The following is a 16,901-nucleotide window of genomic DNA, read 5'->3' on the forward strand; positions in this document are numbered from 1 at the left end:
CTCCCAAAGTTCTGGGAATACAGGCATGAGCCACTGGGCCTGGCCCAAGAGCAGAGCTTTCAATGGAAATTTTTAACAAGTGGGATCTAGATCCCAAAGCATTTATTCAAAGAACTGCAACAGGAGATGAAACATGGCTTTACCAGTATGATCCTAAAGACAAAGCACAATCAAAGCAGTGGCTAGAAAGAGGTGGAAGTGGTCCAGTCAGAGCAAATGCAGATCAGTCAAGTGCAAAGGTCATGGCAATAGTTTTTTGGGATGCTCAAGGCATTTTGCTTGTTGACTTTCTCCAAAGAATGATAACATCTGCTCATTATGAGTGTGTTTTGAGAAAATTAGCCAATATAGAAAAACTTGAGGAAAGCTTTACCAGAGAGTCCTTCACTACTACAGCACTCTTGTTCATTGTTTTCATCAAATGAGGGCAATTTTGTGAGAGTTTTGATGAGAAATCACTAGGCATTCACCTTACAGTCCTGGTTTGGCTCCTTCTGACCTCATTTTGTTTCCTAATTAAAAAATCTGTAAAGGGTACCCATAATGTTAAAGAGATGGCATTGACATGCTCAATTTCCCAGGGTCCTCAGTTCTTTAGGGATGGACTAAATAGCTGGTATTGTTGCTTATAAAAATATCTTGAATTTGATGAAACTTATATTGAGCAAAGTTTATATTTTTTATCTTTTAATTTTTCCGTGATCTTTAAGTCCCCTTGTATGTAAGCATCTATTTTTGGATTTTATTCTATCCCATGTATCTATATGTCTATTATGTCAAAACCATACTGTCTTGAGTACCCTAATTTTATAATTGTGTTGAAATTGATGGTGTAACTCCCCCATCTTTATCCTTTTTCAGGCTTATTTTGGCTATTCTATGTTCTTTGCATTTCCATATGAATTTTTAAGTCAGTTTGTTAATTTCTACAAATTTATGCAAGATTTTAACTGGGATTTCATTTAATCTGTGTATCAATTTGGGAACAACTGACATCTTAACAATATCATAATCTAATCTATGGACATGGTTCTCTTAGCTTGTGCTGCCATAGCAAAATGCCATAGGCTTGGAGGCTTAAACAACAGGAATTTGTTTTTCATGGTTCTGGAAAGTCCAGGAAGAAGGTGCAGGCCAATCTAGTTCCCTGGTAAGGGCTCTCCTCCTGGCTTGCAGAAGGCTGCCTTCTTACTGTGTCCTAACATGGTAAAGAGAGAGAGAGGAAGCAAACTCTCTGGTGTCTTTTCTTGTAGGGCCCCATCCTCATGACCTCATGTAAATCTGATTACTCCCAAAGACTCTCATCTCCACATACCATCACAGTGCGGTTTAGGACTTCAGCAAATGAATTTTTTGGGGAACACCATTCAGTTCCTAGCAATGGTCTGTTCCTCCACTTGTTTAGTTCTAATTTAATTTATCTCAATAGGGTTTTGTAGTTTTCAGTGTTCAAACGTTACATATATTTTGGTAAATTCGTTTTTAAGTGTTTTGTATTTTTCTATGCTACCATAAACAGCTTTAAAAAAAACTTTGATCTCCAGTTTTTCTTTGCTAGTATGTAAAAATACAATTGGTTTTTGTATATTGACCTTGTATTCTGTGACTGCTAAATTCACTTACTAGTTCTATTAGCCCTTTCGTACACTTCATAAGACTTTCCCAAGTACACCATAATGCCTCTGTGAATATAAAGATAGTTGTACATGTTTATCTCTAATCTGTATGCCTTTTCTTTTTCTTGGCTCATTATACTGACTACAGTGTTGAATACAAGAGGTGAGATTTGACTTCTTTACTTGGTCCTATTGTTAGAGGGAAAGCATTCAGTCTTTTGCTAGTAAGTGTGATATTAGATGTAGATTTTTCATAGGAGTTCTTTAGCAGGTTAAGAAAGTCTCCTATTCCCAGTTAGTTGAGATTTTTAAAAAACCATGAGTGGATGTTCAATTTTGTGAAAGGCTTTTCCCCATCTATTAAGATGATCATGATGTTTCTATTTTAGTCCATTAGTATGATGAATTAATTGATTTTTAAACATTAAACCAACTTTCCATTCCTGGCATAAATTCTACTTGGTTATGATACATTATGTTCTTCACATATTGCTGGATTTGGTTTTTAATATTTGTTAAGGACTTTTGGTATCTAGGAATACTGATCTGTAACTTTTTTTTTTTTATGTCTTTGGTTTTAGTATAGGATTGCATGATTTCTTCCTTAAATGTTTGATAGAATTCACCAGTGAAACCCATTTGAATCTGGAGTTTTCTTTGTTGGAAGGTTTTAAACTACACATTACAATTTTTAAATAGATCATGTATTTCTTTTGGATTCACTTTTGGTATTTTGTGTCATTCAAAACAGTTTTCTACTTCATCTAAGTTGTGAAATGTATTTGCATAAAGTTACTATTTGGTTTTTTGGGTTTTTTTCTTTTTTGAGTCGGAATTTTGCTCTTGTTACCCAGGCTGGAAGTGCAGTGGTGCAATCTCAGCTCACTGCAACCTTCACCTCCTGGGTTCAAGCGATTCTCCTGTTTCAACCTCCTGAATAGCTGGGATTACAGGCATGCATCACCACACCCAGCTAATTTTTTGTATTTTTAGTAGAGATGGGATTTCATCATGTTGACCAGATGGTCTCGAACTCAGGACCTCAGGTAATCCACCTGCCTCGGTCTCCTAAAGTGCAGGGATTACAGACATGAGCCACTGCACCCAGCCAAGTTGTACTATTCTTACTATCTTTTTAGTGCCTATGGGATCTGTTGTGCCATCTTCTCTTTTATTCTTGCTGTGAATTTGTGTCTTCTCACTTTTTATTCTTGATCAGTCTAGATAGAGATTGTTATTTTTTCAAAGGTCTGTATTTTTGTTTCATTAAATTTTGTTTTCTGTTTCATTTGCCTAAGCTCTATATTTATTTCCTTCTACTTATTTCTGGTTTAGTTTGTTATTTTCTAACTTCATACAGTGGAAGCTTATATTATTGATTTTTTTCTAAGTATTTAAAATTATAAGCTTCCCTGTGAGTACTATTTTCACTATATGTCCCAATTTTTTTCTATGTTGTATTTTCATTTTCATTGTTTAAAATATGTTTTATTTTGTGTTTTTTTTTTTACCCATGGGTAATTTAACATTGTGTTATTTAATTTGTAAATATTTGGAGATTTTCCAGTTATCTTTATGTAATTTTTTTCTAATTTAATTCTGTTACGACCAGAAAGGCTACTCTATAGTATTGCATTCTTCTTTTAAAAACCTGCTCTATATTATTTCAGTCTTTATGCAAGGTATGCATATGGTATATCTTTTTGAATGTTTTATGTGCATTTGAAAAGAATGTATATTCTGCTGCTGATGATAGGTATTCTATGAATGTCAGATTAATTTGGTTGATTGTGTTAAGTGTTCCATATTCCTAATGTTATTCAGTCTACAAGTTCTGTCCATTACTGAAAAAGGAGTTTTGAGGTTTCCAATTCTAATTGTAGGTTTATTTCTCCTTTTAATTATGTCAGTTTTTGCTTCATGTATTTTGAATAGCTGTTATTGGGTACATGCACATTCAGGATTATTACGTTTTCTTGATGAATTTAACCCTTTATCCTAATTGAGATGTTCCTTTTTATCTCTGGTAACGATCCTTGACCTGACATATGTTTGTCTAAGATTCCAGTTTTCTTATGATTAAGAGTTTAAATGCCATATCTTTTTATATCTTTTTGTTTTATCTGTTTCTTTACATTCAAAATGAATTTCTTCTAGATAGAATATTGTCTGATCTTGCTTTTAAAATCTGTCCTGACAACCTCTTTTTAGTGTTTAGACCATTTGAATTTAATGTGATTTTCTGTGTAAGTTTAAATCTGCCATCTCATTTTCTGTTTATCACATCTATTTTTTGTTTGTTTGTTTCTTTTTCCCTCTTTTCCTTACTTTTGGGTTAATTCAGTGTTTTTTAGGATTCCATTTCATTTTCACAGTTGGTTTATTAGCTGCTCCTCCTTTGTCACCACCCACCATGGCTGTTGTAGGGTTTACAATATATGTCTTTAACTTAGCACAGTCTGTCTTCAAATATGCCACTTCCTGTGTAATGTAGGAAACTTAACAATAGTGTACTTCCATTTGTCCCCTGGACAAATGTGCTACTGTTGTCGTGTAGAGTATATTCATGAAATAGCTTCTTAAACACCCTTTTCTGCTAATTTTATCATCTCTTAAACTTCTGAGTTTGTTTCTGTTGACTCATTTTTCTCAAGGCTACTAGTCGTTGTTGCTGGTTTTTCATGTATCTAGTACTTCTTGATCAGATGTCAGATATTGTGACTTGTACATTGCTGAGTGCTCACTTTTGTTGTATTCCTTTAAAGAGTACAGAATTTATTTCAAGCAAGTAGTTAAGTTACTAATAATCAGTTTAACCCTTTTGAAGCTTATTTTTAATATCTTTTAAGGTAGATCTAGAGTAGTCTTTAAAGCTGATTTAGCAATACTCCTGATGCATTTTTTTTTTTTAATAGAGATAGAGTCTCATTATGTTGCCCAGGCTAGTCATGAACCCTTGGCCTCAAGTAATCCTCCCATCTTGGGCTTCCAAAGTACTGGGACTATAGGTGTAAGCCACTGCATCTGGCCCTCATGTACGTTTTCTACTGAATGTCCTGTGTATTCAATGAAGTCTCTCTACTCTAGGTAGTTGTAACTTAAACATTCCCAGACCTGTGGAATTCTAGGATTGTTTGACTTACACTTCCTGTGGTTCTTATTTTTCCAGAAGTTGTTCTTGCTCAGTCTTACGGTATTTCATTCTGCGTATGTACAGATAGCTATTCAGCCAGAGATTCAAGGAACGCATATGCAGGTTTCTAAAGCTCTTCCTCTGTATTGTCTTCCTCTCTTGAGTACCCTGCCCAGAAAACTGCAGCACCTGGCCTACCTGACCTCTGTCTCTTTCTTCTCAACTCATTGGGATTACAGGCTCTGTTTGGATTTCCATTCTCTGAGCCAAAGTCTGGAAATTAATTTTAGGAAGAAAGCCTGGGTGATGATAGGGCTCACTTTATTTGTCTCCCTTTTATCAGATATCACAGTTCTGTACTGTCTATTTTCTACTGTCTGCAAATAGTTGCTTCTAATAGTTTTGTCTAGTTTTCTAGTTGTTTATAATAGGAGTATAAATTTTGGCCCTCTTATTCCTTGTTGATCAGAAATGACATCATAGCTTTTGAATTTTCTCACATCTCCCCATAAAAATAGACAGGTCAAACAGGGCTACAAAGACCCATGGATAGCATCTACAAGTAAAACTAGATGACTAGGCATTCCTGTGACCTTCCAAATATGAGTGGATGGAGCTAAATCACTGACAGCTTGAAGACCTGTGTGATGTCGTTATCTACACAGGAAAAAAAGAAAAAAAAGGAAGGCAGTTCAGCTTCTGATACCCTGAGATTACTAAAGCTATATCAAAAGGACAGAGCCAACTTGAAAAGGTCCCCATAGCTAAAGAGAGGTAATGTAAGGATCAATAACTGCAAAGGATTGAAACAGCAATTATATTTAAATTTATAGGTTTCAAATGACATTTAAAAAACCCCTTATCATAATCTTTGGAGGATACTAGAGAAACCACCTCATTATTTTGAAAGCTGGCAAATATAAGAAATGAGGTGAGCATTTATCCCACCTTTCCTATTTTTACCTAGTATAACAAAATAGTTGATAAGGCAAAATTCCTTTTTTGAGATGTATTCCATCTCATAAAGAATGAATGAAAAAATTTAAAAATCACCATTTTGCAACCCCAGATGAATTAATGAGTCTAGGCAGTGATTATCAATGGCTGCTAATATCACAAAAAGAAGAATAAAAAACCATTATGTACCTACTACGGAATCACATATCTGTCACTTAGGAAGTAATCTTATAAAATCTGAGGAAAAAAAAAATCCAGCCTGAATCTGCAAGCTTCTTGATGTACCACTTTTTGAGAATTATAAGACAGAGTTACATATTAAAACACACCATGGAGATACAAAAACAAAATTTAGTGAGGGGACTTTAGGACAGGGGTTAGCACACAATGCGTGAGACATATGTGGCCCATTGCCTGTTTTCGTATGACTTTTGAGCCAAGAATAGTTTTTACGTTTTTAAATGGTTGAAAACATTCAGAAGAATATTTTGTGAGATATGAAATTTCTATGAAGTTCCAATTGCAGCATTCATAAAAAACTTTTGTTGGAACACAGCCATGCTCATTTGTTTATGTATTGTCTGTGGCTGCTTTCATGCTGCAAGGGCAGAGTTGAGTAGGCGCAGGAGTCTATACAATCTAAAATGCCAAAATATTTACCCACTGGTCCTTAACAACAACAACAACAAATTGTCAGTCCCTAATCTAGAGGACTAATGACCCAGCTTCTTTAACAAAACAATTCTAAGAAAAGGAAAAATCAGTAAGACTTAAGAGACAATCAAATATCACAATATGTGGACCTTATTTGGATCCCTATTCAAAACACAATGTTTAAAAAACCAAGATCATCAGGAAAATGTGAACAGCAACAAAGATACTTGATGATATTAAGGAATTGTTAATTTTTAAAGGTGTGATGATTTTGTGATTATATTTTAAGAGGTCCTTCCTTAGCTTTTAATTTTTTTATTTATTTTTATTTTTGTTTTATTTTTATTTTTTTGAGACAGAGTCTCCCTCTGTCTCCCAGGCTGGAGTACAGTGGCACGATCTCGGCTCACTGCAAGCTCCGCCTCCCGGGTTCATGCCATTCTCCTGCCTCAGCCTCCCAGCAGCTGGGACTGCAGGAGCCCGCCACCCCGCCTGGCTAATTTTTTTTTTTTTCTTTTTGTATTTTTAGTAGAGACGGGGTTTCACCATATTAGCCAGGATGGTCTCTATCTCCTGACCTCGTGATCCACCCACCTCGGCCTTCCAAAATGCTGGGATTACAGGCATGAGCCACCACGCCCAGCTGTTCCTTAGCTTTTTAGAGATAGATTCTGAAATATATTTAGATACTTGGATTTGCTTCAGAATAATCCAGGGAGATGGGAGTTATTGAGTGTGGATGTAAGTAAAATAAGATTGGCCATGTTATGAAAAATTGTGACTGGAAGATGGGTGCGTAGTGTGATGGCTCATCATACTGTTTTACTATTTTCTCTAGCTTTGAATGTTTGAAAACTTAGAAATAAGTTTAAAAAATCAGTTCAAAGGCCATTTCCTCTGGGCCTAGTAATCGAATGCCTCTTTTCTGTGCTTCTGTAGAATCAAGGAACTTAACCAAATTAATTATTATTGGGTGGTTATTTGTTTAATTTCCCCTGGACTCCCAGCTCCTTGAGGGCAGGGACCATTTGACTTTGATCTGTAGTGTCAGTTATAGGACATAGCACATAATCTGGTACATACTTCTGGAACAAATATAGTGACTTTTCATGGCATACCATGATTTCTAGATGATAAAAATTCTAAAACACAGTCATCCTTTTTTTTGACATTATTTATTTTTATTTACTTTACTCCTTCCAAATAGCCTATAGTTCAGCATGAAACCAAACTGGTTATATAGCTTTTATAAATCAGGAAAAATATAACTCCAAAATAAAGTAAGTTATAGAAGGGGCATCTTAGTTTGAGCTGTCTCAGTCTGAGACATGATACTGTTTAAGTGTGGAATAGGTACTTAGAAGTAAGGCAGGTATTTCTTCTCCAAGCACAATATTGTATGTTTCTGAATATTGCAAAAATGTCCATATTCAAATCTAAGACCAAAATCTAATCAGCTACAAATTATTTCTATCTACCTTATTATTCTCTTTTGTTAGCTTAATACCTTAATTATTAGTTTAATAACCTAACAACTGGTTATGATTATTGAAAGTTAATTTTTGCCTAGGTATAGTGGCTTAAGCCTATAATCCCATCACTTTGGGAGGCCCAAGCTGGAAGATTGCTTGAGATCAGCCTGTACAACATAGTGAGACCCTATCTCTACAAGAAATTTTAAAATTAGCTGGGTATGGTGGTGCATGCCGGTGGTCCCAGCTATTCAGGAGGCTGAGGTGGGAGGATTGCTTGAGCCCAGGAGATCAAGGCTGCAGTGAGCTATCATCACACCACTGCACTCCATCCTTGGCAACAGAGCAAAACCCTGTCTCCAGAAAAAAGAAAAAGTAATTTTAGAAAGCCCAATCTTTTGCTTTGTTTTCCCTCTTCACATTGTTGCCTTCATATCTGTAGCAATTCTCTTATCATGGATTTTTTTTTTTTTTTTTCTGTTTTCAGTGTAATTTGATCCTCACAAACTGAGCTCCAGGATAGTGAGTCAGAAATACAACCCTGAAGCTTAAGCCAGGGTCTAATTTTTAAATAAATCACCTGGCACCAAAACACCTTATCACATTCATCAAGAAGACCTTTTGGTGTTCTGGGCTTGGGGACAAGGTGGATTGTCAAATGATTAGTCATCGAGTTATTTTTGTAACCTTATTCTCCTATGCTGTTTTCCTCTGAATCAGGGTTTTTATAGCAGGTGTGAACATTTATAATTGTCATTTTCATAAAAATAAAATGCTGTTTTCTTCAAAGCATTTACAAAATCATAACGGGAAGATTTTAAAGCTAATTTACCTAGCAAAATGCCAGTGACACCCCATGATATTCTCCTGACTTCCTTGCCCAAACTGGTAGGTGAAGTCAGAACTGAGGGGTGCCTGAGGTACTAACGGAACTAGCTCAATGGCAGAGTCAACAGCAAGGGAAACAGACTCAGTAGGGTTAAGGGCACAGCTAGTTTTTCCCACCATCTTTGGACTTCCGATTGTGTACATCTTATCTCTACATCCATTTTCTTAGGTACTTTCCTCCCTTCCCTTGATGGCTTCATTTTTATCTCTATGGCAAGTCTTCATTATGTATGATAACAGGGGCCACGGAGAGCATGGATGACCACAATTTAGAAATGCGCTTCATAACTTATAATGCCTGAAAACCAAAGCTTGAGATTCTCTTTATATGAAATGTAGTATGGCGCCCCACCTTGGTATCACGTGGCATTCTGGCCACTGCCCCTCAGGGAGGCTGTGCCAGAACTGGGAAAATTAAGGGATGGGTCAAAGTGTGATAGGAGGAAATGGGGGTGTCAACCATGTGCTGGAAATTGGCCCTCTTTCATTCAACAGACATGCTGGGCACAAAGATGAATGTACCCCAGTTTTTGATCTCATGAAGTTTGCAGTGAGGTGTAGGGGCTACAAAAAGAAGACAGGGTAGAAGCAACAGCCAACCATTGCAGGGCACAGCACCTCCTGCTGCTGGATTCCATGCAGATTTGACAGCCCTTATTTCTACTCCATCCCTGTGCATCACCTGACACAGTTGACAAGTTTCTCTGCTGGAAACTCTCACCCGTCTTAGCTTCCACATTACTCTGTCCTGGACATTCATTCTTGGTATTGGCTCTTGTTCTTTTTTCTGATGGTAAATTAGCATTTCCTAGAGTTCTTCACTCTTGCCCATCCCATCCAGTGCTATCAATTCTGAACCACAATTTTTCTACCTCAGCACTTTCCTGGATTATGACAGACTCATCAGTTAACAGTAACTTCCTTTGGCAGTGATTCTTGACCTGGTGGGGGAACAGTATCCAAAGCTCCAGTAGCAGAAGCTTCTTGGGTGATTTTGACACACTTCCCCCTCCTCTTGGACAGATTCTGTCTTATATTTTAACCCCTAGCACGGTGGCCAGCTGTGGTAGGAGCTCAGTGATGTTAACAGCGTGTTTAATGGCAGTAAGCACAGGATGCTATGAGAACACACAGCAGGTCACTTAATTGTGAGAAAGTCAGGAAAAGCTACAGAGAAGCTATCAGTTGAGCTAAACTGAATTTTCTAGATGGATAAGCCTTAAAGAGATTCAAATAGGTGGGTTTTCACAGCAAGGCAGATCAGTTATTGAAATTTATGTATGGCAAGTGGTTAGACACACAGGCTTCTTTACTAAATCTCAGCATTAGGAGAAAAGAACTCTTTCTGAATTTTGAACAAGAATAGCATAAGTCAAATAAAAGTAAGATGTTCTATATCATTGGATAGGTAATCGATTTGTGGTCATCACTGCTCCCAAGAAATGATACTGGTCCTGGTATGAAATAGTCTAATTAATTTTTAAAAATAATTTCAACTTTCATTTTAGATTCAGGGGTACATGTGCAGGTCCGTTACCTGAGTATATGGTGTGATGCTGAGGTTTGGGATACAAATGATCCCATCACCCAGGTAGTGAGCATAGTACCCAGTAGACAGTCTTTTAATTTTAATAAAGAGTTTCATTTATTCACTCAATAAACTTACTGAAGCACCTTCTAGTGTTGAGCACTGTAATAGGTGCTGTATATTCATTAGTGAGCAAAACAAACAGCCCCTTCCCTCATGGGGCTTATAGTCTAGTGAAAAAATAGACATTAAGGAAATCACTACAAACACACAGAATGATAAATGCTATGAGAGAAGTGGATTGTTAAGGGAAAGTACAACAGGGTCACCTAGTTGAGATTAAGCAAGAAGTGAACAATGATCAGAGGTTAATTAGGCAAAAAAAAATAGAGGGAAGAGGCAGAGAGATGTAGGAAACTCCAGGGCAAAATGGTTTGAACAAATTGATGAAGAGCCATAAAGCGGCTCAACTAAGAGTTGCTGCTGAGGAGGAAGGGCACACCCCTTCTCAGGTCCTGCTTCTGCCTCTTCCTTGAGTTCATGCCATATTGTAGTGGGTATCCCCCATCAACTCCAGTGACAGTGGTCTCCTTGCAGGTTCCCAGACAGGCTATGCTGTTTCATGCCTTTTAAAAATTGTGGTAAAAAGCATGCAACATGAAATGTACCCCCATCTGAAGTGTTCAGTACAGTATTGTTAACTATAAGCACAGTGTTGTCCAGCACAAATTTAAGCATTATGCATAACATAAGCATTAAGCATAGCATTAAGCAATAATGTTGTCCAGCACAAATGTTTGCACAAATTTTCTCACATACATGCATAAGAAGCTTACACAGCTCAAAAATCAGAGCGATGTTAAAAAGGCATAGAGAAAGCTTTTATTCCCACCCCTGCCCCATCTGCACTGTTCACCTTCACTCCCTGCAAATTGTTATTAGCCCTTGTGTATTAGTCCTCCAGTTCTTTATGTAAAGAATATACATTGTTCTGTCTTATTAAAAAAAAAAGTAGCATGTGATGGACATTGTTATGTAGCTTGCTTTTTTACCTAACAATATGTGTTAGAGTTCACTTTATATAAAGCTGCACTGTCCAAGAAGGTCAGTAGGAGTCATATGTGGCTGTGGAGCACTTGAAATGTGGCAGGTGCAACTAAAAATGGAATTTTAAATTTTATTTAATTTAAATTTAGGTTTAAAAAATGAAAGTGAAAAATATCTTCCTATTAATCTCAACTTTCTTGTTTTAGTAGGACTACATTTCACTTTAACCGTTGAAAATCCAATATCCAAATTGAGAAGTGGTATAAGTGTAAAACACACACTGGATTTCAAAGACAGTACAAAAAAATGCAAACTGTCTCATTAATGTTTTACATTGTTTACAATCTAGTCATCATTTTGTTCAATGTTTTTTGATATAATTGGTTAAATAAATATTAAAACCAATTCTGCCTATTTCTCTTTTTTTAAAGTGATACTAGAAAACTTCAAATTACATATGTAGCTCAAATTCTGTTTCTTCTGGACAGTGCTGATATATAACATTTACTACTTTTTACACCTGTATAGTATTCCATTGTATAGAGTACCACAATTTACTTAACCAATCCACCTTTGATGCATATTTGAGTTGTTTTTCCAATCTTCTGTTAGAAAAAAAAAAAAAGCAGAAATGCTTACCCTTCTCCATGTATCACTTCATACATGTGCAGGTTGATCTGTAAAATGAATTCCCGGCATTGGGATTGCTGGGTCCAAATGTAAGTGCATTTGTAATTTTGATATTGCCAAATTGCCCTCCATAAGCACTGTACCAATTTGCACTCCCACCAGCAATGTGTGTGAGTACCAGTTTCCTCATATATTGCCACTCGAAACTACAATTAACTGTATTTTTGGATGTAATAATCAACATTTCTTTTTGCTAATTCTGAGAAGGTTTTAAGAAATCATAAATGGTTTGCCTAACTTCCTTTTCCATTTGGAAAAAAAAAAAAAAAAAAAAAAACCTGCTACTGATAAAATACTTAGAATTAGCATTTCAGAACTGACTTTTTTTTTTGAGGTGGAGTCTCGCTCTGTCGCCCAGGCTGGAGTGCAGTGGTGCAGTCTCGGCTCACTGCAACCTCTGCCTCCTGGGTTCACACCATTCTCCTGCCTCAGCCTCCTGAGTAGCTCGGACTACAGGCACCTGCCACCACACCCGGCTAATTTTTTAATTATTATTATTATTATTTTTTAATTAAAGCATCAAAGAAGTAACCCTCACTGTCTCCCAGGTTGTAAATTTCTGTGAAAGTTGCAACTTTCACCATACTGAGATTTAAGCACAGGGATTTTGTGAGGGTTCAAATGAACAAGGGACTACATTTTCTTCTGTTTTTTAAGAGTTGGGGATTTCTCAGATTACTCCAGCAGCCTTCCCTAGCTATGTTGGACTAACATTTAAGGGTAGACTGGCAGTTTGCTTGCAGTTTTTGCGTGTTGTAAGTTAATCTCCTGGATTGGTTTTACTGTATGCTAAACATATTCTAACTCAGTGGGTTGCTTAACTGAGGAAACGCACTGACAACATAATTGGCGCTTAAGAGCTGCCATAATCATCAGATAGTTCATTCCACTGACTTCATTAGTAAATGGTAGATAAAGTTTATCTTTTCACTTTATGGATCTAACTGTTGTCTCTCATTTGAGACTTGTGTGCCCTCTACTGCCCTCTTTGTCTTTTTTTGTTTTTTCAGATGGAAATGAAGTAAACATTCAGTATCCAAAAGCAAAATGCTTTAAATTTTCCATTCCTAGGAATCTGAAAATAAGATTCTTGTGAAGAGAATTCTTACTATGGAGTTAGAGATGTGCCAGATAAGTTAATAAATCAGTATAATGGAACTCTTGATTTGGGGGGATATAAAATAATATTTTGGCAAATTCTAGAGGCATTTTATATGAAATATGACTATGGACACTTAACTCTCTTTAGTATTGTATTGATTTTCAACATAAAAAGATTAAGAAAAAAAGTTGTTTTTATGTTCGTCATGCAGGAAAAGCACCAGGACATTGAGGACTTAGTATAAGGGTCATCTTTGGCAACTGGTTGTATTGAGTCATTGCTACTATGTTTGAGTTACACAATAAATAAATATACAACTTTCTAACAGGAAGTAGCTGCAGCCATAGCTATTCTTCATATTTTTGCTTCTGTTGCTAATTTTTGCCTAATTCTTTTGTTTCAGGAAGGGTTTTCACTCGTTGGTAGCAAGGACTGGTTGAAGATTGTAAGACGCATGGATTGTCTGTTGTTTGGAACAACGATAAAGGCAAGATTTAAGCTAATGATCATACTCTTCTCATCTTTTATGTGTGTATGTTGGGGAGGTGTTTGAGAGCATCTCTTAGTAGGTGACATGTACTGGAAAGAATACACATGTTTAAGAAAGGTTTGTACTATGAGTAAAACATGAAACAAGGACCGTAGAGAGGCAGAAGCCTCATTAGCAGGAAGACATTGCTAAGGAGTCAGGCTCTAATGGATTTATCAATATGCGTCTGATGGAGCTGTGCAGCCATTCTCTGTCCCCCAAGCACAGATCGGGAGGAGGTGGAGTGCATCGTTTGTCTTGCTATTTGGATGTTTAAAAAGGTGTATATTTTCAAATGATTCAGTGAATATGTATTTTCATTTTTTCTAATATTAAAAAAATTCTCTTTTACTTGCTTTCTAGCTGTATTAAGTGTAAAGAATGATCCTCATCAAAGAAACGTGCATATTAATCACCTGGATCATTTTCCTTCAAAAATAACTATGAAAACCAATCTGTTAACATTCACGGAGTAGATAATATTGAAATTTAAGTGAAAGATACTAATTTTTGAGGGACTCAGACTCTGAGAGTTAGACGATTATCTAGTGGAAGGGTATTAACCTGGGGTACACAGACCCCAGAGTCTCCATAGAATTCAGGGGGTCCATGAACTTCCATGGATTTTCACTGACCTCTAATTGAAATTTATCATTTCCTTCCACTATGAATGTAGGCCAGCAGACCACAGCAGTTTTAGAACTTCTCACCAATGGAAATCACAGATACTTTCATATCACAGTTCAGTTGTTTCTGACATCTCAAATGTTTATGCTCATCACTACCTGAAAATTAAGGTGTTTATTAGTCCTACTAGATCTTTATTATCAAATACGTTAATAAAGAAGCATATACATTAGTTCACAAATTAGTGCCTTAATATTGTAATAAACAAATTCAGTATAATTGGTTTCTTTGTAAACTTGTGTATTTTGTGTGATTAAAAACATTGTTCTGAGTCCACTGGCTTACCAGATTGTCACGGGGTCTGGAGCACACACTCCAAAATGTTCAAGAACCCCTGTTTTGTTTCCCATATAAGGCAAGTGACTTAGGCCAATAGCCCAGGTTATGACTAGCTATCAGAGAACCAGGCTGCGGCTGCCTTTTGATCTTTGGACTTAGCTCCAGACCATATCATACTGAATGAATGTATAGATCTCTGAAAAAGTTATACCATGCTATATGTTTGATATTTGAGTTTTAAATTTTTCTAAATATACATTATTACTAAAATTTTAAACTAACTACAAAGAGCAAAATAAAAATCAACCATAATTTGACCACTCAAAAATAATTATTAATATTCTGAAGCTTTTACTAAGTATATATACTGTATCAGTTAGGATTGTGTTCAGATGCATGTAAGAGAAAAATCAGCTATAATGGCCTAAAAAACCAGATTTCTTTTTTTTTCACTTAAAAGGAAATCTAGGCTGGGCATGGTGGCTCATGCCTGTAATCCCAGCACTTTGGGAGGCCAAGACGGGCAGATCACCTGAGGTCAGGAGTTCAAGACCAGCCTGTACAACATGGTGAAACCCCATCTTTACTAAAAATACAAAAATTAGCCGGGGGTGGTGGTAGGTGCCTGTAATCCCAGCTACTTGGGAGGCTGAGACGAGAGAATTGCTTGAACCTAGGAGGCAGTGGTTGTAGTGAGCCAAGATCACACCACTACACTCCAGCCCGGGCGACAGAGCGAGACTCCGTCTCCAAAAAAAAAAAAAAAATCTAGAAACAGGCAGTTGCTAGCATCATCCAGCAACTCAACAGTGTCCACGTTGGTATCTCTGTAACTCTCCTGGCTGCTCCCTCTTGGGTGCAGAATGGTTGCTGCAGCTCTACTGTATTTCCATTGAAGGAAGGTCAGCATCACCTGGCCCTTTTATAAGGAAAGCATCCACTTTCCTATACAGCTCTCCACCACCCACAACCCCCAGAAGATGCCTGCTTATGTGTCATGGACCAGTGTAATATGGCTGTCCCGAACTGCAAAGATTAGGAAAATGAGCGTTTGACATTTCCAGCCCCTCTTGTGGATTGGCTTGTGCTAACTGAGTGTCAACCATATAGATAATTTATAAAATGGGGATTGTAGTACTTTGTATCCTGTTCTTTTTATCAGGAACATTATACCAAGCCATTAGTCTCTGAAAACACTCATAATGGCTTGGTAGCATGTTATTGTTTGGATGCACTAGGGTTTAACTCATCGCTAATTTTTCACTATTATAAAAATGTTCTGATCTTCATAAGGATTTATTTACAGGATTCTTTACTTAGAAGTCCCAGATGTATATACTTTTTTTTTTTTTTAAATTTATAAATTTGCCCTCCCAATAGGTTGTCTCTGCTTCTACTGTACTGGTAATGTGTAAGAATGTTCATTTATCCAAATCCTCTCCAACATGGTAATACAATTTAAATTCAAAAACTAGTTTCTAATTTGACAGGCAGAAATGAGCATATTCCTTTAATTTGCATTTCTTATTAAAACTGATGAGAATGGTAATGTGACATTTGTATTTCTTCTGTGAATCACCTGTCTACTTCTTTTGCCTAGTTTTTCTCCTCTTCAAACTATATATAATTTGTGTAGTTGTATAATTTTATATATTTGTGTATATACCATATGTATAGATTTTTTAGACATTTAAAGCTAGGAACCATTTGCCTGCTATTGTGAATGTGTGTTTTTTGTTTTTTGTTTTTTGCTTTTTTTTTTTTTTTTTTTGAGACGGAGCCTTGCTCTGTCGCCTAGGCTGGAGCGCAGTGGCCGGATCTCAGCTCACTGCAAGCTCCGCCTTCCGGGTTTACGCCATTCTCCTGCCTCAGCCTCCCGAGTAGCTGGGACTACAGGCGCCCGCCACCTCGCCCGGCTAGTTTTTTGTATTTTTTTAGTAGAGACGGGGTTTCACCGTGTTAGCCAGGATGGTCTCGATCTCTTGACCTCGTGATCCGCCCGTCTCGGCCTCCCAAAGTGCTGGGATTACAGGCTTGAGCCACCGCGCCCGGCCTGTTTTTTGTTTTTGTTTTTGTTTTTTTGAGACGGCATTTCGCTCGTTGCCCAGGCTGGAGTGCAATGGCACGATCTCAGCTCACTGCAACCTTCGCCTCCTGGGTTCAAGTGATTCCCCTTCCTCAGCCTCCTGAGTAGCTGGGATTACAGGCATGCGCTACTACACCCAGCTAATTTTGTATTTTTAGGAGAGACAGGGTTTCTCCATGTTGATCAGGCTGGTCTCAAACTCCCGACCTCAGGTGATCTGCCCGCCTCGGCCT

General features: G+C 37.1%; 1 protein-coding gene across 6 annotated transcripts in view; it reads left to right on the forward strand.

The window, feature by feature from the left end:
• REC114 (REC114 meiotic recombination protein) overlaps positions 1-16,901 on the forward strand; it is a 124,909-nt gene that overhangs the window by 91,655 nt on the left and 16,353 nt on the right. For all 6 annotated transcript variants that reach the window (XM_015453046.2, XM_045395709.1, XM_005559998.3 and 3 more), the window contains one exon: positions 13,491-13,574. In XM_015453046.2, coding sequence (XP_015308532.1) covers positions 13,491-13,574 — 84 coding nt within the window. The remainder of the gene's footprint in view (positions 1-13,490; positions 13,575-16,901) is intronic.

This window comes from Macaca fascicularis, chromosome 7 (genome assembly GCF_037993035.2).
Source record: "Macaca fascicularis isolate 582-1 chromosome 7, T2T-MFA8v1.1".
Taxonomy (NCBI): domain Eukaryota; kingdom Metazoa; phylum Chordata; class Mammalia; order Primates; family Cercopithecidae; genus Macaca; species Macaca fascicularis.